Here is a 22,963-nt window from a genome sequence, read left to right on the forward strand (position 1 = left end):
TAATTAAAGTATATAAATATTTTCAAATTCTTTCATAATTTATTTAATCTTTAAGTTCAAATTGGAGCAATTTTTGACTACTAAGCTGTCTGGGAAATTGAGATTTCCAATGGGAATACTGTCAAATTTATAAAAACAAAAAGATCAGTATTCTAGTGATTCATTTCCAATATATTCTCTATATTGTTAATTATGGCTGAACTCAGAGTATTTTCCAGTGTAAATTATACACAAGGCTTAACAAATAGTGACCGAAATCTGCAATTGCCTTTACAGAAACCAATGAAAAATCTATACACAGCAATGAAATTGGCATGCAAATAAAAGAACTGTCAAGACATGTATCCCTAAAAATAAGCCTACAATAACTATTTTAAAGGCTGTGTGTGGTCTCACCCATATATTTTGGCAAGATGCATTTTCTCCAACCACAGCTAGATTCATCCAAATGCAGTGGCACTGGAGAGCCTCTGTCTCACCTGTCAAAGTTGAAGAACGTTGTTCCAAAGACCACCATGAGTCCATGGAGAAAAGCCACAGTGCTACAGCTGTTATTGATAAGCAGTCTCTTAAGGAGAAAATACTTCAAACAATTAAGCAAATCAGCCTTAATAAAGATATAGACAGATAGACAATATATTAATGTTTAAATGGTGAGATGACAAATACCATGCCAGGTCGGAAACAGTGACAACTTATATACTGGAATACTAAGGAATCTTTCATAAGTAACACTAACTTAATAGTCTTTTCTATTCTTTATCTAATACAATTTCTATACATTATTTACCAATTCAAAAGAACTATTATGTTTCCCTTATTTAAATATTTAAAAACCTCCCTTATAAAACCTCAAAATTCATCTAAATTACTAAGGTACTAAGTTCATCAAAATTAGTAAAGTCTGACAGTTAAGAGCACAAAAGATTAAGACTTAAAAACAGAAACCCTAAATATATTAAAACCTGATTTTTTTTTAGAAGATATCTTTGTATCTTTTTCAACCACATTATAAAAGCAGTTTTCTGCTTTAGATTAACCCCCCCTTTAGTAAAGCATATAAACTGGTCAGGTAAGCTATAGGTAGGTTAAGATAAATAAAAAGAAAGAGCAAGAAAAACAATTACTTTGAAAAGAAAAATGCTTCAGTGAACAATTCAAGCCCCATCTCAAACCTGGCAATAAAAAACAACTTAAAGCAAAATGTAAAGAAATATACCTGGCTGGGTGAAAAGTATAAATAATCGTGATGAACATCTCATAATTTAACTTATCTTTCCTACTAGATGACAATGTCCTCGAACCCTATATAATACTGCAACAATTCAATCAAAAAAGAAAAAGGGTGCCCTTTTGTGCCTTTTCCAGGAAAGTGAATATCCAAAAAGTTCTCATTATAAGAGAGCTTCACCTACAAACAAGTCCCATAGCACAAAGGCTCCAACGTACTATGATGTCCCACACTTTCATTTACTATATTCTCTAAGTACAAAGGTTCCAAAAAGATCAGTTTCACTTTTCCCTAGATATATTTAGTATGCTAACTAGTATAGTTGGGATATTATTTTCCTTTGGTTTTGTCAGTAGCATGTCTGATATAAATTTTATTAAGTGGTAGTATATGTAACATTGCATTGTGGGTAGTAGTTTCCTGCTTTACCCTAGCCACATCCTCAGCTGTCATATTGAGCATGTTTCCCATATTTTCTGCAAGTTCTCGACTTTTTTTTCTTCTTAGAAAAATGACAGCAGAAGATGAATTGTTCTAATAATTATAAGAAACATGAATTATTTATACAGTTACATTAAACAAGTATGGATCACTGTGTACTCTGAAAAAGTCAAAGGGAGAAAAAAGTAATCCTCATAATTAAAGGGCTAAATTCATGTGAAACAATGTAAAAGTAAATTAACACAGAGGAAGGAATTAAAAAATGTTAAATCTCTGTAATCAGATGCCAATACCATCTAACAAATGAGGTGTACTATAACAAGATATAACAATGATTTGCCTTGAATGTTAGACGCTTCAAACCTGTAACGTATTCATTAGTGAAGATTAATGTCAATATCCCCTACTAGAACCTTAAGAATCTACTTTGAGATTTTATAAATGTCAAAACAGAGAAAGAGAAACCAAAAAAGCCTGGAGGAGAGAGGGAAGAAAGGGAGAGGAGTGGAAGGGGAGAGAGAAGGGGAGAGAGAGAGACACAAAAGTTAACTACTTTCTCTTTTGGCATCCAACTTCCACATTATCTCACATCAGACAGAGAGCTGCTAATACTAACCAAATGAAGTTGTTCAAACAATCATGGATATGGTAGTGCTTTGGGTTTTTACAAAATTTAAAGAAACTGAGGAGAAAAACAAAGAATACTCTGATTACAAAAAATACCACTTTTTTTAGTATATATATACATACACACACATATATATGTAAATTTTTTTTAAGTACCAAAAAATAATACCTTGTACACACATACAACCACACATGTGTGTGCAGGTGTGAACATGGATATATACCCCATTAAAATAAGGAAGTGTAATTAAATCTCTCATAATCATAATTTAAAATAGCAATAAAATTATACATATTTTACTAATGTAAAAATGTTTCAAAGCATCAATAAAAGGCCCAATAAATGCTATGTAAGTCTCAACAGCTATACATCAAATCCAAATAAAATTGTCACATACCAAGTTGAAACAATAAATTAAGAAAATTCCTTGCTGAAACCTCCTAATCAATGAGAACATTTTAAGCCAAAATAGGATTTCTACAATTTATAAAATTCCTACATCAAACCTATTTTGCTTCTATTGTTTTCAATGAAAAGAAAAATAGAACAGCAACAAATATAAGTTTAAAACAATCAAAAAAAATAGAAATGGGCACAAGACTGGTATTGATAAAACTACTGTATTATAATAGGATCATTAATTCAGAAAATTAAAAATGATTCAAAAGGTAACAATGAAGATATATATGTAGCATTTAAAACATTACAGTCTTATATCATATAACAATATACAACGCAAAAAATTCGACCAATGTTGACAAACTTATTAAATACAAGGCAATGGGAAAACAAATAACTGACTTCTTTACTTTTCGTGAAACTGTTTTCAAGTTCAAAGCTATATTTCATTTCCATGGCATTATAATACATAATTTATACAGCAGACTTAAACTCGATACTTACTTCAACATAGCAAATACTAATATATCCCCTAAAAGAATGAAGTTTTGAGGGTCTTTAAAAGACCAAAAAAACCCTATGGTTTGCATTTCTGATTTTAAGCATAATCAAGAGCTTGCTTTATCTGCAGTGACTTTTCTGAGTCAGTCTCTCTTCAACACATGTGGTAAGCTATTTCTAATGAAACAGACTGTCAATTATCAAATGTGTACCAGTTATCACTGTTGTTTTAAAATTTTTACCACAAAGTAATATTTGCTCCAAAGAGGATAGATTTTCAATTTATAAAAAGAAAAAAAGTATATGTATGTATGTACGTATGCATGTGTTTGTGTGTGTGCACATAATGAATATACAGACTTTAAAGCACAAGACTTCACTACTTTCTCCTGCCAGAATTTGATGGGCCTCACACAGAACAGAAAGGGCATATTCAACAATATCTATTAAACTCTTAAGCAGTAGGAGTGATTACCCTGACCCAAAAATTATGTGCAGGAGGGTTACCTGCAAAAACAGAACAAGCAGTTAAGAGACACATAGATGTTAAAAATTATTCAGATACATATACAGTTAATTTGGAGGGCCAAAGTACACTTAATAAAAACAAAAAATTTTAAGGGAGAAAATATTTAGCAAAAAGTTTTAAGATGTCAGCAAATCCAAACGCAGAAACTGAAAACTCATTCTGAAAAAAGAAAAGCGTTTACTTAGCAGACTACTAAATTTTTTCAATTGCCTGATTCTGCTGCTATTGTATGTGCATACGGAACTATGTTTGAAAATTCCACAAATTATATAGACAAAGCCCTCCTTTAACTTACTTTAGATATTAATTAGAGCTACAGATCCCACCGTACGCCTTATTTATGAAAGAGAATCAATGAATAAATTTTCCCTTTTGCATGAATAACTGCATGTTAAATGAAAGCTTTTACTTTTCAATGTAAAACCTGTTTACATACACAATGAGGCATGATAAATATGTATTTTAAATAAAACACTGAAACGTTATTTCTGGGTTTTTATCACTAAAAATTTATTATGGAAAAGTTCTAGGTATTTGAATAATAAAGGATTAAAGTCATTCCCATATCCTCCCAGTGTATTTTGGGCAAATTATTTTTTCGTAAGAAACTTATGAACACATTAGTACATTTATCTTTATCAAATATAAACCAAAAACAGATAATGAACTGTGCTAGGATGACCATACGAAGGGGTACTTTGGCTCTAACATCCTCCTCAGTATTTCCCAGTCCTTACCCCATTATACACCCCAAATAATGTTTTGTAATTCACTGTCTCCGCCCACCCTCCCACTCATTTACTTCATGCCACTCCTGGTTACTATCACACTAGGAAGAAGTCTAACATGCAAATTCAGAGTGGCGTGGATAAATGGCAAAAAAATGCCTAGAAAATTGGTCTGTTCGGCTTTATAATTTTTGCTGAAAAATACCCCATTTCTCTCAACTGATGAAAACAGGAAGCTCTATTCATAAATATGAAATTCTCTGCCTATGATATATAATCATCCTAATAAGAAAATGAGTTCTATACATACATGTCCAAAGGGGCAAAAAAGGAGATAGTTTCCCAAAGATGTTTCCAATTTTCTTCTGAATCAGAATTAGCAAATCGAGACGACTAACATACTCTGTGTGCATTATTCCTTACTACACACAGCATTTTGTAATTTATTTCAAAAGCTTCTATTATAAACAAAAAATACAGCTTCTGTTAACCCACTCCATTCTGAGCTTAGAAAAATCAATAACATTGAACAATCTAAGTTACAACATAAGAATTTTACTTTATATTTGTATAAGACTTGCTATCAAAGGTTCTGTTAAAGTTAATATCCAAGTAAACGATACAAAATGAGTATACAAAATGAGTATATTTCCTTGAAAAATAAAAATTATTACACACATAAAGACAACTAAGATTCATCCAATAAACTATGCTACAATTTTTGCTATTCATTTTTAAAAGGTACTCAAACTAGCCATGAGATAAAGGTAAACATAACACAAAAGATACTAATTATATTTAATCTTTACTGTAGGAGCCGGCATCTAATATTGATCATACATAAACTAGACAGACGTGATTTAATATTTGTAAAGGAATCCCCAGACTAACACTTTCATGACGGCCAATTACAGTCAAGCCCAGCAAGCAGTTTGCAACCAGACCTTCAGAAAGGTAAACTTTTTTACAATGAGTTACAGATTCATGAGTTTAAGAAGACAAGAAAAAGGAAAACAGAAGGACTCCAATCACCCAGCAAATATGAAGCAGACCCCAGAATGTGATACAATCCAAAGATGTAAATTACTGTAAATCATCACTGTTGTTCAGGATTTCACACACAGCCTCTTGAGCCAATTTTGCTCACTTTTCCACAGACACAATAATGAACTAAATAAAAGGAGGAGGCACAAAAAGTAGGGGTGGGGGGATAGAAAGGAAAGCCCACAACAGCAGAGTTCTGCTCTACAAACGCTTAACCTTACAGGAGTTTGGGCTCCTTCAGCATTTGTATTCTATCCAAATCCTCATGAGTCACAAAAATTAAAAAGCTATATCCTTCTGGATGCCAGGAAGGGCCTTACCACAAGCCTTTTGTCAGAGAGAGAGAGAGAGAGAGAGAGACAGAGAGAGAGACAGAGAGAGAGAGAGCATGAGCGAGGGGGGAAAGCCACAGTGGGAGGCAGTCCCACTTGACTGTGAGTACTATGAGGTCACAAACCACATGATTCTGTCTCTCCAGTAATAGTGCTTTTGCAAAAAAAAAGGAGTTTGAAAGCTTTTGCTTTTTTGGATTGTGTGAATGCTTCATTCGCCTCACAAACAACCACAGAACCACAAGTGCGGTACAAACTTTCTCCAGGAGGACAGCAAGAAGTCTCTGGTTTTTAAATGGTTAATCTCCGCAGGTCACTACCAGCCACCGAGACCAACAGAGTCAGTGAGTGCTCTCTAACCACAGTCTATGCAGTAATAGTAGGTCCTTCCAATATTTGCTCATTCTCTTTTTGTTTTGTTTCCTTGCTTTTCACATGTTACCAGCTACATAATTTCTTGACAGAAAAAAATAAATATCAAGTCTATGTACTGCAGGCATACTGTAAAACTAAAACAAGGTTTGGGTATGGTTTGTGTTTTCAGTTTAAGGCTGCAAGCAGAATTTACAACAGAGGGTACAAGTTCTATCTGAAAATAAAAGGAGGGACTATGGCATCAAACAGCCTCTTCAGCACAGTGACACCATGTCAGCAAAACTTCTTTTGGGGTAAGTGTTATCATATTTTAAAATCCTATAAGAGATGAACCTGTTAAACATAAAGGTATGTTTCTCGGATAAACTTGCTAGCTTTGCCAGCTAACATTATATTAAAGATCATAATGATGCTGTTTTGTTGCACTAAAAGTTGAAAAATGAAATTGCTGTACAAATTTGCTTTTGGCATCTGTAACTTATCTACTTCTCGGACTAATGACTTGAAATAGAAAAAATTAAATTATCTCACACTAGTCTAAATGTTTTCTAGAGCTATAGAAATGAGGTAGTTGAAACAGTAAAGGAAAGTTTAATATTCTCATTAACCTTCACTGAAATAAAATTAGACACTACATTAATCAAAGTATTGTGAAGTATTCACCCCGGCAGCTCCCAATATTTGAGCAAACTTTTAAAAGGAAGCAATTTTACAAAATAACAGACCACAGAATTATCTTGACATTATACTCTACCATGTAAAACAGAGCAATAAACCTGCAGTATTACTTACATTTTAACCAGCTCAACTACAAGAAATCTACTTATAATTTTAGACTGCATCATAGATATCCGCACAAGTTTGTTTCTAAGCAACTTTACATAATTGAAGCATATATTCAACTGAAACAAAATTATGCTAAGTATGTAATAGCCATTTTTAAAAGATCTTTATAGTTGCCCAGGATATCCAGGATATTAAAAAGCTCACAGAAGTCGTCAAAAACTTACATGCAATCATAACTTTCTATACAACTTTAGTTTACATCTACACACTATTATCCATAAGTAGAAACTGTTATAAACATAGCAAACATTAAAACGTCTAGGATTATTTTAATCATATTCTTTGACCTACCAAAATGAGTATCGTTTAGTCTCATAAAAGAGAAAACTCTGTAAGGATACTCTGCATGATTTAAAAGAGCCATACCAATTAAGTCATGCTGGACTTTAAAAGAAAGCAGGCATAATATAGTATTAATATTTAATTTCAAGTTACTGTTAATACACAAAAGTAAACTACTTCAACATTCATCAGCTAAGATGGTATTATAGTAAAATATCTAAACACTTACAAGATTTTCTTTATGCTGTCCAACATGTTCTACAAGGCAAGTTTATAAAATTTTCTTTTATCCTTTAAAATAAATCCTTTTGCTGTGTATACCTGTATTAACTTTGCTTTATAACTTACAACTAACGATTGGAGTTTCTTTTACTCCTCCTACTTCACACATTTTAACTGGCTACCAGAGGATCAGTCTTAGTTTCAGTCAAAGAGAAATAATTAAACCTGAAGGAGAAAAAAGGTTTCTCTTAAAAGGGTGAGAAAATACACTATGTATTTTACAAAAAAATGTAAAATTGCTGAGGTGACTCCCTCAATAGTTCTAACTGGGCCCCCTCAGTTATAACACATACAATCATCACAGATCCTTTTCTTTAATTTAATGGAAGATAATAAGCATTACTGTAAAAATTTCTGCATTAAGGAAGCAGAACATATACACAACTAGACTGCATTAACAACTCCTATTATAATTATAGCTCATACATGGAAACTTTTGCTGTTCCCACCCAAGAGAAGAGGGGAAAAAAATGCTTAAAACTATTGTTATATGGAGGGATAACTTGAAACAGCATCTCAAGCAGTTAAGTTACTCTTCACAATGTTACTCTATTTTTTTAAAAATAAGAATTTTTCAAACCAGATTGGGAACACAAATTTCAAGGGCTATTTCAGCATTAGATGTAAAGTTACTAATATAGTCACAAAGAATATGTTAAAATGTTCTTTATTCTGTCATATGAGGGAGTGTTACATTTCTGTGACATCCTTAGTAACTATTTCTACAGTAAAATTTTCAAAACTTGACCCAGTTTCAAACAGGCATGATAATGAATTAAATAATCTATCACATCACATATTTTTATACATCATAACTAAGTCTTCCTCTTCTGAAAAGTGGAATTTACCCTCTCCCACTCCCAAATAGCATTTGAGAGCCTGGATAGAGAACATAAGATGAACCCACTACACGGGACTAATTACAGGTGGGTGGTGGACATAATGCATAGGTTATCATCACACTACAAACATTTCCCCCTTCTGGAATCTATCTGAAGTCTGAAACCTCACTTCAGGCTTTAAATTCTTAAGTAATTGATTATCAAAACAACCTAATGAAATGTCAAAAGTATGTGCTCCAATTTTGTAAAATAGTTTTAAAAGTTCAGGCTCTTCCTAGGTGAGGGACAAAAGCACACGCTGACCAACTGCCTCACCTCAAAATAATAAGTGAAAAGTGTGTGTGTGTGTGTGTGTGTGTGTGTGTGTCTGTGAATTTTCAATGTGCACTACTCAAAATATGTCCATTATTTATCATAAATGAAGTCTGTTAAAATGAATAGATGTAACTCATGGAGTATCTTACCATTAAGAACTTATTTACGAAAATATATCAGCTGACAGACTAAATTTCTACATAAAACCTTTGTAACTGACTGTAGTACCCGACTGAACGTGATGTGTGAAGACTGATTTCCAAAACAATAGTTGTGGTCCATATCAATGATAGTGATTTTATAGTTTCAAGATTTAACAGCGACAAAGTGTCACAACTTGCTTCTAAAATAACAGAGCTAAATTTCAAAACCCAGGGAGATGATTTAAAAAGAGCATATATAGAAGACCACTCCTATTAAAAGCTAACAATGTCGATGCAATTTCCAAAGACTCTTATAATGTATTATTTAACATTATAGTAAATAATCATAATTTTACATGAAAACTGGTAAAGATTTTACTTCTAAACATTAAAAATATTTTAGAATGTAGAAGATTTAAAACGAATCACAGAAAAATATTGTTAGTCTATATAAATCTCTTGATAGTCTCTAAATCACAAGAAAGCATGAAATATACATGGTTACATTATGATATACTTTAGTTATTTTAAAAGAAGAAAAAATTAATCTCTTCAATTACACCCTTCAAACTAATCACTGATAGTTTGACTTGTTTAAATCAGTCATGCTAAAGTTAAATTCAGTAAGATAGAAATGTTCCAGTTTGTTAAAAGAACACTGAAATATTTGATGGTTAAATAAACTGCAGAGGGGGGAAAAAACTAACTCATTGAAGGCACTAAGATTTTATCAAACACACAGAATTAATCTTTATTGAATAGAACCATTCACAAATCAAAACTCACTGTACTTCAGTACTTTCAAGCAGCGCTAATCAATTACAAACCTTTTCTAGTGCTTCAAAACTCATGTGCTTTCAATTTTATACACTGGTGGTCCTCAAGTACTGTATTGGGGCTGAGTTAAGACATTCTGTATCACAACTTTTTTTTCAACAAATATTCATCTAGAGGGCTTTTTTTTTTCCTCTCAAGAGCTGCTCACATGAAAACTGTGGTAATATTTTTATACTGTACTTCTTTGTTGAAGCAAAAGGTTAGGGGTTACCTAAATACCTCAACTGTATATACGAAAAAGGGAAAAGGTAAGTATTCATATAAAAAAATCCAATGGGACTGGATTATTTATTTTTGCATTTCCTATGATTAATGATGCACCCATGCATACTCGAAAACTGATGGCAAAACAGGGTAACATCTCAAACTCCTCTCCAAAGCATACAAATACCAACCTTCCATACTGTTCTAACCCCTGCTGCAAGATACTAAAATGTGACAACTCTAATAGTGAGGTCACGCAAATCTCCTCAAAAGCGTTCATTGCAAATGCAATTAATTACCTAACAAAAGTCTACAGAGATATTTTTACATAAGGGATTCACTGGAACAGTCTATCTCTATGGTCAGACAGACAAATACCTTCAATATGAAAGAATCCTTCCTACAAACAATAAACCTGTAAACGTGACAAAGCGTGACTATTTTTTCTAGTCATCTGCCATGCAAGATTTATTAGTAAATGGGTGCTAACAAAACCAATGCTAATTTAAGCAGTATTCCCACTAGGTTACCCAATTGCACTACCTTTTTCTCCTATACCAATGAATTCCACTGAAGATAAAACTTCATCCAAAAAAAAAACCTGTCATTAGCCTCCCATAATAAGGATAAGAATAAACTCCATATTCAGTATTTTCTAAAGAGCAAAATATTCTAAGCTCTCTAAAGTATATGGAAATTCTTCATGAAATATGAAATATTTAATCTTTTAAAACAAATCTTTAGAAAAGGAAGTCTCACATAATGAAAATATACACCTTGATACAATCTATTGCCATTTCAAAGTTTAAGGAATTCGGTGGATATGTACTTTGATTAATGTATTACAATTCAAAAAAATAATGGGGAAATTCTATACCTTATTCAAAGGGACTTTACTTACAATTTTAACCACAGTTGACCACCAGCTTTTGTCCATTTAACAACAAGCACACATACACTCCCACATAACTTTTTAAAGATCTGTAGAGCAACTGAGATTAAATGCTCTTTTACTACATTGTATACAAAATCTTCATCTTACGTTGAATCTTAGGAATTTCTCCCCTTTGTATTATTTACTAAGGATGTAGGATTCAACTTTGGACAGTGCTGAATGTAAGCAATACCATACCAATCATTTCGGGTGTTTATTGTTGTTGTTGAACAGGATGTTAACTCTAAAGTATATTTTTTCATAAATACGCTGTCTTATACGAATAAAAACCTAATCATTCACCATTATATGTTAAGATAATTCCCAAATAAAATGAGCTGTAGAATTGAGTCCAGATAAGCATTTAATACTTGCAGTGAAGAAAAAATTCATTATTGATACACCTCCTGTAAGTACTCTTTATTCTTGTTAATACTCATAAATCCAACATCCAATATGCAGTCCAGGACTAAAAATCATATTGAGTGTGATTTTGCCTCTAATTAAGTGATTTTCAATTTTTAAATCAACTGCCCACAAAACAAGGAATTCTGTACCATACAGACATATATTAAGTGAATGCAATTTTAATGATGTTTAAGATATTTTAAAATTATTATATTGATGTCAGAAAATTTACCAAGTTACATTATTCTCAGACATGTATTTAAGATTATGGTGGCAATTAAAGACTGTTATCTGCACTACTTCTACTCCCATCCCTTAAGAAATTATACATAAGAGTTACATTAGAGAAGTGAGAGTCTAACAAGGTACATCCGAGTATCCTGTGCAAGGCCAATAATTTTTACCACAAAATCAAATTAATTAATTTTATTTTATACTTTTCAGTCTTTATATCAATGGTGTCTACTGAAATCATTATACCCTCAACTATAAAAATATATTTACATAAAAGACTTAGCTAAAAACTCAAACATTTAAATACACATTTTCAGGTTCACAAAAATCATATGAACCATGAGTGTGCCAGACTTTGTTTATACATTCCTTATTGTTAGATATTCCTTGTAGTCAGATATCTTACAACTAAATCCATTTTGTGGTTCAGTTAAAAGCAAAAGCCAAAAAACAAAGGGAAATAAAGGAAAAATGCTAGCCAAATCACAGTAACAATCAGTAAGGTTCTAAGGCATGTATATGCAATGTCTTTCTTCGGAAAAATTCGAATAATGATGTTGCGGTATTCAACAGAACTTTCTATGGACATGGACATATTTTTATACAGAAGCTAAATATTTGCCACATAAATACAACTTCAATTTCTTTCAATTATGAAAATTTTAATATGTAGTATATGAATTTACCTGTGCATATGAATGCATACACACAAGTGACTAGAGAAACTTGGGATAATAACTGTAAACCAGGAAGAAAACAACTGTAAATTAGTTAACTGAGGTATCGTTTGCAGTTCTATTGGAAAGATAATCAATTACTTTTTGCACGTATACTAACAGAGAAATGTTAATCTGTAAAACCAACAACAGAGATTAGGCATCTGTTAGGGTATACAAGATTAAAATAATCAAAAACTATACTTGTAAAACACAAGGACACTATTTTCCAGTTATAAACTTAAATTAAAAACTGGTATCAGTTAAACAAATTATTACAGTTCACAAGGGAAAATATGAATGTAATTAATCTGCTAACAGATACCTATTTACATACATTATCTCAAAGAACAACTCCGGCTTGAAGCTAAACAGGTATATTTTCTGCATATTTACTCATTGCCCATATAATCTAGGTAAACAAGTTAAATTAGGCATTGTGATTTTTAACTCGGTTATTTCATTTTGATAGTAATAATTATAATTAATTTTATTTTTAAATTTTTCTACTGAAGTTCCCAATTTAAACTTCAAATTTCCAGATAATCTTTAAGTGGAAAGATATCATCATTTCCACCAAATGATTAAGAATTACTTAAATGGATCTAAACAAAGTGAATTCACTATGAACCTGAAAAGAAAAAAGTGCTGTATTTTACAATTAATATTTATCTCATTGGTTTTACAGTATTAGTGTAATTTGATCCCAGAATTAGACACAAGAGTATGCAAAAGTTACAGGGTACGTGTTCCCTTTAATCAATAATAACTTTTTTATAAGTTTTGTAAACACACCTTAAAGAAAACCTATTTTTTGAAGAAAAGTGAATTCTCACTTTATTTTGTAAACTTCTGTCAGATTACAGAAATCTGCAATATTATACTACCACAGAAAGAAAACTTTTTTATGCTAATAGTCTACATTATTATCAATCACTGTGTTTTCCATAAAATGTATAAATGTAAAAATATACAAGCATTTCATACTAAGGACCTTAGCACCCGATTCAAAAATATTAAGACACTATAAGAAGATATCTACGAGAAAACTTCCATCAAGACAGTACCATCCTAATATCAGGCAAGATAACTGGTTACAAAAGGTAATCTAGCAAGATTAATTTTTACTTCTCACGAAACTTGTAAAGTTTTTAGGTAATTCGTCTTTTGACAAAATGCAGAAAAAACTGCTACTGCTCTTACAGAGTTCAAAACAAAAATTTAAATATTTAAGAAGATAATCCATAAAACAGATATACTTACAAAGACAATGTACTACACAGTATGTTCGTAAAGCAATATAAACGTGAAAGCCAATGTAATCCAAACCTTTGATCATCAATCCAACCTTCTCTTCATAGTAGAAACTCCTCTTTTTCATATTATTAAAACTCCAGCGTTACACAGAATTCTTTACATTCCCTCAGTTGTTAAAACTAAACACACATAATATATTCTATTTTAGGGGGAAAACTTATAACATTTTTAAAACTTTTTACCACAAGTATCCACTTTATTTTTAAAATACTATTATCTAAGCTAGATCAAGACAATCGGTATTGTCAGAACATCACTCTTGATTTAGTAATAAAGATTTAACAGTATATTTCCCATATACTATGTATAAGCAGATTGCAGAATATTTTAGTGCACCAACAGGATCAAAGAAAACACATACGGAGATTTATTTTTAATCATTCACAAGTATCTAGAAAGAAAATTGAGACATATGCTGATTTTTAGCTTATTTTTATTTTATAAATGTTCTTTCTTTTTAATGTAATGATAAATCGGAATATATCAAGAGATACTATAACTATTTTTTAAGAGAGCAAAATATTTGGCTTAAATTGCTAAATTATTTCATTATTAAATGGTTAAACAATTCTATATATGTTTATATGTGTAAAAATCATTTTTACTCAGACATGTTCAAACTATTTCCTTGGCTATGAAATGAAATCATGTGCTCCAACAAATAACATAGTATTTTTGATAAAATATTTACGTACAAAGTAAATATATATTACATGCACAAAATGATAAGCGATTTTCTATAATGAAACTAATGCATGTAACTCAAATTCTCCACTTTGATTTAAATCTTATTCAGCCACATACATGGTCAATTCATTGTGTTTCCATGATCAAAAAACACCTAATACCCTGAATGCTGTTTTAAAGGAAACTTTAAGAAAAATTATCTTATTATTGTAAGCTGACAGAAAGGAATTTTTTGAAAAGTAGCTGTGAAAAGTGTGTGATCTGAAAACTTACATATGAACTTAAAACTTACATACTCAAACATAGGAAATGAACAAGAAAACAGCAAACAAATGGCATAAAATAAAACTCTACCTAGCAACAATACCACACTAAGAAGTCAACCCTGAGCATAGGAGAAACACATATGCTTTTTTAAATAAACGTTCAAATGCAAACTTGCAAACTTGCATTTGAACATTTTGAACAGATAACAATCCAGTGATTACAGAATTTTCTTCTCAACTGGCAAGACTAAAAAGAATCACATCTAATTCCTAATTTTGCAATTATAATGTCTGATACTTTCTTTAATCATAAGACTACCATTTATTCTAAACTGGCTGGAAAGGCTTGCCCGTTGCATTTTTCCTGTACGTACCTCTTCCTTATCAATTATGGTGTATCTTCAGCATTCGGAGAAGAGAAAAAAAAAAGCTTCGAACTTTAACAAAGTTTAAAACATGTCATTAAATCAATATTCACAGGCTACTGTAAAAATATTCATTTCTAGAAGGCCAGGAAATCTTGCTTTTTTTAAGCTGACGCATCTACACATAGAAAGCAACTTTTAGTAAGTTCTTTTGCTACGCCATAATGATCTGCTCCAAAAACTCAAGGGTACCTAAAACAACGGGCTACCTGTTCTAGCCATGCTTAGGAATGTGTCCAAATCATTTTTATTGATTTAACCTTTATAGGAATGCTACATATCCTCAGAGCAAAACATTTTGAATGTATTTATAATATGATACACTTCTGAGGAACCATGAAAAAGAAAGCTAAAAACAAATCTAGATACTCCTCCACCCTTGGTTGTTATGGGTTTATTTTTGTTTACTTTAAATACTATCAACAGACCTAAATATTAAATAATTTTATTTAGGAAAACTTACTTTGGCACCACTGTAAGTAGAAATTAAAAATTTATTTTGGAAAAAAAAAGTGCATTTAAATAAATTCTAACTTTAAGAAATAAAATGCCTGACTTGACAATGATGTCACATCTACAAATTTTAACAGATTCTAAATACTCCTTTTATACTCTAGTTACACATTAATCATGGAACCTACAAACATATCAAACTTAAAGAATTTAGTCCTTATTGAATAAACTAGGTTGTACTGTAGTTTACATTCTGAGAGTTTACAGAGAAAGTTCTGTGCTGCCTATCTCTCTAGCCTTCTGCAAGTGGTACTTTATTAATGGCTTCAGCAGCTAATGCCTGCATTAGTTATGTCTGCCAAATAATAATTCACAATATTATGCTTCCTCACATTATGGTTCATCATTCGTTAACTTGAACCTCACCTCTGAAGAAGTTATACTTTCACTGCAAAATGTTCTCTTAAAAAGGCAAACAAGTTTTGAGCATTTCCAGATGTGGCACTCAAAAAAAAAAAGAAAAATCATAGGCAAATTCTCAAAGAATTCTAAAATTATTAATAAAAATATGGTAAAACTGGAGTTACCACTTATTGCTTCAATGATCATCCATAAGTTCAAGCACTCAATGTACTATTTATCAAATTAAGAAACTTATGATAGAGCACTAATGATTTCAGATAGCTGCCAGTAGATAAAACAAGCACATTTCAGTGTGAGACAAGATTCTACTGAACTGGAATTTCTGACACTCTGACAATTACTGAACATGCAAGAATAAAATCATAATATTATCTTTTTCAAATAGTTAACCTATTTTTTTTCTGGGTAATATAAATTTGGGTTCGGCTACATTATTTTCATTGTCATTATTTTTTATGAAACATACAAGCATGCATAAGATTATGCTAAACTAAAATTAAAATAATTTATATGCAGCCTACTTCTCCGGAGCAAGGCTGGAAGAAGAGTGAGGCAAGCAAGCAGGCGCCTATGGTTCAAAATTTAAGGAGCTCCTCAGGCAACAGCCCTGACAGTGAGTGCCTCCTTAAACGCTGTGCCCTGGACACTCTGCTTGCCTCACTCTAGGCCCAGGTTCTCCTCTGGAGGCACATTGGCGTAAAGCATTTCATGAGACATATTCTAAGCAAGGTATCATAAACAGAAATATGATAATATAAGAATAAGAAAATTAAAAATAAGTTTCTATCTTTATCTGATTTACATTTTTCTAAAAAAAGAAAAAAGGAACCGCTCCAACTTTAATGTAAATATTTTTTAAATAATCATTGTATATTATAATGAGTAGTTAAGAGTTCTGAGACTGCACAAACTTTCTTTAAAGGAGACTTATATTTGCCATAAATATCTTTCAAAGTAAACTAAGTTGCCTTATTGTTTAAAAAAAAAAAAGAATTGAGTATGTTCCATTATAGGGTTCACAGAGCTACACTTGAGTTGTTGTAGCCCAGTGACATCCAGATCTGACGGATCAACAGAATCACTTGAGGAACAGGTCTTGGGGAGGGGAAGGGAGAAGAGGCGGTCTTGGGAATTTTTTTAAGCAAAGCTCTCCAGGTAAATCAGCCAAGTTTGAGAGCCAATAGTCAACTTATAATAAACTTATTAAGACAAGTTATACATATTAATTATATAAATTTCCAAATTGTCTCCTCTCTAAACATTTGTAAAGCTTGTTCACAAAACAGAAACCATTAAAATTTCAGTTTGTTACTTTACTCCCCCTTCTTCAAGTAGAGGTTAGTCAATGGTGACGTGTCCAACAAGTAATATTAATAAGGAAAATAAAATCAGAAGCATAGACAATTCAATGAGATGTATAGAGCCGCCCAAATTAATATTTTTATTTTTATTTTAGGTTTAAATAGCTAAGTATATCATCTCAATCTATTCTACAAACCTAGTATTTTAAACTTTAAATTCATTTAATTAAGTTTACATTAACATATCTTAAGAAAATATATGTGCCTAAAATACCTTGAAACTGTACTTTGTTTTTATGTTAGCTTTTCTTTCTTGACCGTTTATTGTGCCAGGCACTACACTAAACCCTTTATAAACATTATTTCCTTTAATTCTCACAAGTCTTTTATATGCGATGGGCATTATAATTATTTACAGATGAGGAAACTGAAAATGAGGTAATAAAATCTGCCCAAGGTCACACAGTTAAAGAGCTGGGATTCAAACCCAAGCCTTCTCACTCTTAATTACTACCTTATAGTGTTAAACCTAACCTTAATGAAGTGACTTCCTAACCCCCAATTTCATCTGTAAAGGTATTAGTTCTCAGAAACATAAAGTTTTATTAAATTGACAAATACAAAAAAAGAGAGAACCTTTGCATCTCCAAAGACTCCCAAAGTATAACTTTTAGTAATACTGATCAGTGAGAATCAAAAAGATTAAGGAAAAATGAAAGAAGAAGATACCAAGGGACAAGATTTGGGTCAGGTTTAATCAGAAAATGCAAGTTCCAAGGAAATAAATAATTCTTAACCAATCATTATAATCAATAATCTTATTTAATGTCCACACCACACAGTATATACTTAACATGAGATGAAAATACCATTTTAGGAGTTAAAAATTAAGCTCTTAAATTGAACATAAGGAATTTATAATCCTCCTTATTTATAAAATTAAAATGATAATCATTTCAATCACAGGCTTTGGTGTCAGTCAGATCTGGAGTCAAATCCTAGTTCCTGTAATTATCAACAATATTCCCTTTACCACGGTCTCACTGTCCTACCTAAAATTTAAGGCCTATATGCACACACTTATGCTAAGTGACCAAGACAACTTTAATTTCTAAGTATTAATTTCTAACTATACTTTCCTAAATTCTTATTCACTTAAATCTTTGATGTTCCCAAAGATCCATGGATAAGGGTACATTTTTCTTTACCTACTGAAGAGATTATATATATGATTTTAGGAAGTATATCTTTTGACATGCACTGTTCATCCCCATTTCATCCACAACCATTTCTCCATTATTATTCAAAACAAAAATCTTAGAAAAGCCACAAAAGAGCTCTAGCTGCTTTTTTTTTTTTTCTGGCAGAGGGTAGGAATAAAGCTGTGAGATTACATTTCTCAATCTACATGGATCCACTGAGAGAAGAGGCACTGGCCAGAAGCCACAGGTGATAAGTAGATGAGAAATTTTTGCAAAGAATAAAGAACTGAGGAGAAGAGAAAACTGTTTGAGCATCTACAAACATCAACAGACTTCTCCAGTCATTCTGCATCCATATTTAACTTGATAAGTAAAGTTTTAATGAACAAACCAACAACTTGAGAAAGCCTCAATAAGGTAGAGTTATTTATTAAAATTAAATAAACACACATGCAAGTATAAAACCATAGATACTACATTTTAGAAAAGGAAATATGCAAACCAGTGCCCTATCTGGCAATGGAGGCAAGAAGTTAAAAAAAATTTTTGGTTAGAAATAAAAGCTAATAGGGTCACGTACTTCACTGGCTTTAAAGTCCGCAAGTATTCACACTGATTTCATCAAAGTCACTAAAAAGATGTGAGAAAAGAAAGACTAAAGGTTTTGTGCGCAGCCAAAATAGTCAACCAATGAAGCAGAGAATGAATTTAAGAATTATATGGTGATTTAGTCATCATTAACTAGTAGGAAAACAATCTAGCCTGGATGTGAAAAACACAAGCAAGTTACAAAGATAATACAAAGAAATAGCAGAATTTGGCAGCAATTACCGGGAGAGACGAAGAATAAGGAAAATTTAATTGCAGCCTAGGAGAGAATGGTGAGGTTGCCAATGATTAAGAGAAAAACAGGAAAGGGTAAAGTAGAGTTTTGTTATGTCTTTATTAAAGTTGTGCTTAGTGGGAAAAAATAGGTGTACACACACAATTTTAATTTTTAAAAAATTATACAGGGGTATGCATGCGTAGCAGAAAAACTCAAAACAGTGGCAATCATTATGTTTAGATAATTCAGAAGAATTATGAAAAACTTTTTTTATACTTGCCAATATTTTTCCACTAAAGAATGAATAAATTTTATAATTTCTAAAATTTAGTTGACAGTATGCTTTAATGTTTAAAAAGCTTATTTTTCCTGAACCCATACAACAAATTTGGTACTGGAAACAATGCTGGGTTGTTATTTTTCCCCCCATGCATGAAATAGAGTAAATTCCCACAATTAGAAACTATTTTTAAGCGTGAAAATCAGTTTCACAAAAACCACAGAATCTCATGGAAATATGACAGACCTAGGAAGGGTTTTGGTGTCTTTTAAGTTTAAATCCCAGTCACACCAATTACAAACCATGAGCAAGCTACTTAAGTTCCCTGTGTCTCAATTTCTTCATCCGTAAAAATATTACCACCTACCTTGAATGTTTTCTGTGAAAAGTAAGATAACACGTGTAAAGCACTCACACCCAGTCAGAAAAAAATCACTGCAGTTATTACACATAATCAACTTTCCAATCCTTAAATCCTCTTAAAAGACTAAATTTGACTACTCAGAGTGTGGTCCACAGACCAACAGCAACAGCATCACCTGAAAGTTTGTATAAAAATGCACAACCTCAGGCTCTACCCCAAACTTTCCGAATCAGAAGCTGTATTTTCACAAGATCCCCGGGAAAAACAAAATTTGAGAAGCCCTGTTCCAAATAACATTCAATTAAGGATTACCAGCTCCCTGAACTTGTCCACTCCATCTCTGTCCCAGAGTTCTTTCTGATGCTGAGTGAAGAGTACCTTGTAGTTCACTCTTAATTCCTAATTCTGAGAGACTAGCAAGAAACCGATGGAAAGTCTAATCTACTTCCACTTCCAAAACATACTTTTCAAACCTAAGGAGAACTCTCGTGTTCACCCCTCAGTTAATCCACCGAGCAGGTCCTGTGGTACATAACTCTCTCTTGTGAAACAATGTCTTTAAGAATTCAATAAATTCAAGTTTTTTAATAATTGGATAATTACACTTTAAAAATTATTAGGCTGCACGACTGTATTAACTAGGTGCCAGGCTATATTTACCCCTTTTGTCCACGAAGTCTCACCGCAACTTCTCAATTCCTTACCGAAAGTTAAAAACACTCTATCTGGCCCATGTTCCTGAGACGGCTCCCCAGTATCCCTGGCAGCACAGAGCTTGTGAGGCATGGCTACTGCTGAGTACAACCTTCTGGCTTCCAGTACTCACCTTCTAGGTGGCTCACAAATCATGTCTTTTAAGAACCTATTCTAGAATCTCAGAGGCCTCAAGCTGAGAGGTATTCAGACCTTCATTTTGAAAACTAATTCCTCTCTTTGATATTTTATACTATTTACTGTTAAGTATTTTACATTTGCAGGTGCCCAGTCTTGTCTTTTTTCCATTCCATGACAGCTAACTGAATGAAACAGGAAACACAGAAGACAACTGTATATATGAAAAATTGTCAGACAAAGTATCAATTCAAATTTCCTAACTTAGAGTAATAAAAAGTGGCATGAAGTCGTATCACAAAGAAAAAGAACATCTACTAGATTCAGCAGTACACTAATGATTTAGACTATTACAGAGCTCCTAGAAGTTGATCTCCTCTGAAGGATTTCTTAGACTGCTTTGAACAGAACTTTCAACTTTCTTTTACTTCTTCTACAGTTGAGAACTCCCTCACTTACTCAGCCTAAACTACCCCTTACCTATACACTTATTCCTTCTCTCTACTCTTATAAAGGACATACCCTTAGTTGCCCATTCAGGTACTGCCTTCTTTCCGTTCTCCTACCTGAACTTTCTTTTCATTCATGTCCACATGAGCACTGCCTTAGATTCCAAACTTCCAGGGAAGGGTCCCTATGTGTAGGTTTCCCTTTGAAAATTACCTAGAATAGTAAAATTTAGGATGGGCACACCTATAATGATTAAAAGCCCACAGAAAGGCAGGCTGACCACAAATTTAAAATTCATTAAAAATTAAGAACAGATAAAAGCATGTCAACTTTTTGGGTAAGGAAGCTGTGTATGAATCAGCATTTTACTCTTGGCTAGGAAGACTTAGAGAAAAAGAAACCTGAATATGAAAGGTGAATTGGCCTTAAAGACAACAAGAAGAATATACTTAGTGGATGGAGAAAGGAAGCTCATTTAAGAAATAAAGAATGTGATGAGTTAGACAAGGGAGACAATAAAACAAGTGGAAGTTAAGAATTTTTAAATCTGATGTGTAAGGGACTATTTATAAGCAGGGTGGTTTAGTAGTTGCTATATACTATTCTCTAAAGCTGGCTTCACTCTTAGGAGTCTAGAAATGTCTCCACTGAACCTAATTGAATCAAAATCAAACAAACTGATTTAAGCTAACAAAAGGGCTGTATATTAAAATGTTCCTCATGACCAGTATCTACCTTCTCAGCACATGAATATCTAATAGAAAGGAAACAAACTTAAAAATACAAAGTATGATAGCCAGCCAGGATATCAGAAAGTCAAAATGAAAGATTAATTATAGTCACAGGACATAGTCTTAATAAATTATTCCTTTTGATTTCTTTATATGGTTTAGTTTTCTTGTTTTTTTCCAAGCTTCCCACCTCATCCCAACTTTTTTAGTATGATAGGATTTTTAAAGGACTAAGCTGCAAGTCAGAGAATTAAGATCTAGTTACAGAGTTACGATGATATAAGACAAAACAGTTTTTCTGAGCTTCAGTTTCATCGCTTACCAGTACTGAACTATATAAAACTCTCTATGGCTTTTCCAAATTCTCTGTCTCTGCCATACTTATTACATTCAGGATAGAAGATTATTTCTAATCGTACTTCCTGGCTAGCAGAAGGCCATCCACAGCAGATATCATGGTAGAAGGCATTTTTTCCCACTGAGACCCTGCATAACCACAATCCTTCTCAATTCTGGTCTTCAGGGAGCCACTAATAAACAATAGGAATTTGCAGAAGTTTTTTACCATTACATGCCTGAGGGTTTATCTTTCCATTTAAAATTCAGTTTCTTCTTCCTGACTTTCATCTAACCATGCTCATTTCTACTGAATCCTGACATCAATCTTTTATTCTGAGCTTTTGCTTCTGCAGCCCTAGATGCATGCTTTAAGGAGGCATTAGCAGGGCAGTGATTAGAAGCAGAAAGGTAATGAAAAAGATAGATAGAAGGAAGAACTTCATTCTAGAGCCCTTTTACTTTCCAGAATGGCTTTTAGAAAAATAACCACCTCCTCATGCCTTTGTTTCCCCATCTGTGAAATAGGAGGAAAAATCCACCTACCTGCCCTGTCTTGCATGGATGTTTTGAGATTTAAATGAGATAAAATATGTCAAAGCTCAAAAAAACATCTCACGTATATCATATGAAGTCATTACAATTTAGTACTGTTAAAAAAAAAAAGTTCAAACTTGAATATGCCAAAAAAAAATGCTTGTGCCTTTAAATGGCAATAGGGGATATGGGCTGGCCAGTTTTTTACCAAAGAATAAAACTTTAAAATTTTCAGCAAACCAAGTAGCTTTGAAGACTAAACTTTGTGATACAATATTCATTA

At 32.4% G+C, this 22,963-nt stretch overlaps 2 protein-coding genes across 4 annotated transcripts in view; one reads left to right on the forward strand and one right to left on the reverse strand.

Moving 5' to 3' along the window:
• The window catches only part of SUPT3H (SPT3 homolog, SAGA and STAGA complex component), a 432,145-nt gene that overhangs the window by 376,434 nt on the left and 32,748 nt on the right, over positions 1 to 22,963 (reverse strand). The gene's annotated exons all lie outside the window — the stretch shown is intronic.
• RUNX2 (RUNX family transcription factor 2) overlaps positions 6,040 to 22,963 on the forward strand; it is a 209,049-nt gene continuing 192,125 nt past the window's right edge. Inside the window, exons 1-2 of one of the 3 annotated variants that reach the window (XM_065886427.1) lie at positions 6,040 to 6,212; positions 6,378 to 6,501. In XM_065886427.1, the coding sequence (XP_065742499.1) occupies positions 6,129 to 6,212; positions 6,378 to 6,501 (208 nt within the window). In that variant the 5' untranslated portion in view covers positions 6,040 to 6,128. Of the gene's footprint in view, positions 6,213 to 6,377; positions 6,502 to 22,963 lie in introns of those variants that run through there. The other 2 variants (XM_065886428.1, XM_065886429.1) reach the window with 2 other exon arrangements.

Source organism: Phocoena phocoena, chromosome 10, assembly GCF_963924675.1.
Source record: "Phocoena phocoena chromosome 10, mPhoPho1.1, whole genome shotgun sequence".
Taxonomy (NCBI): domain Eukaryota; kingdom Metazoa; phylum Chordata; class Mammalia; order Artiodactyla; family Phocoenidae; genus Phocoena; species Phocoena phocoena.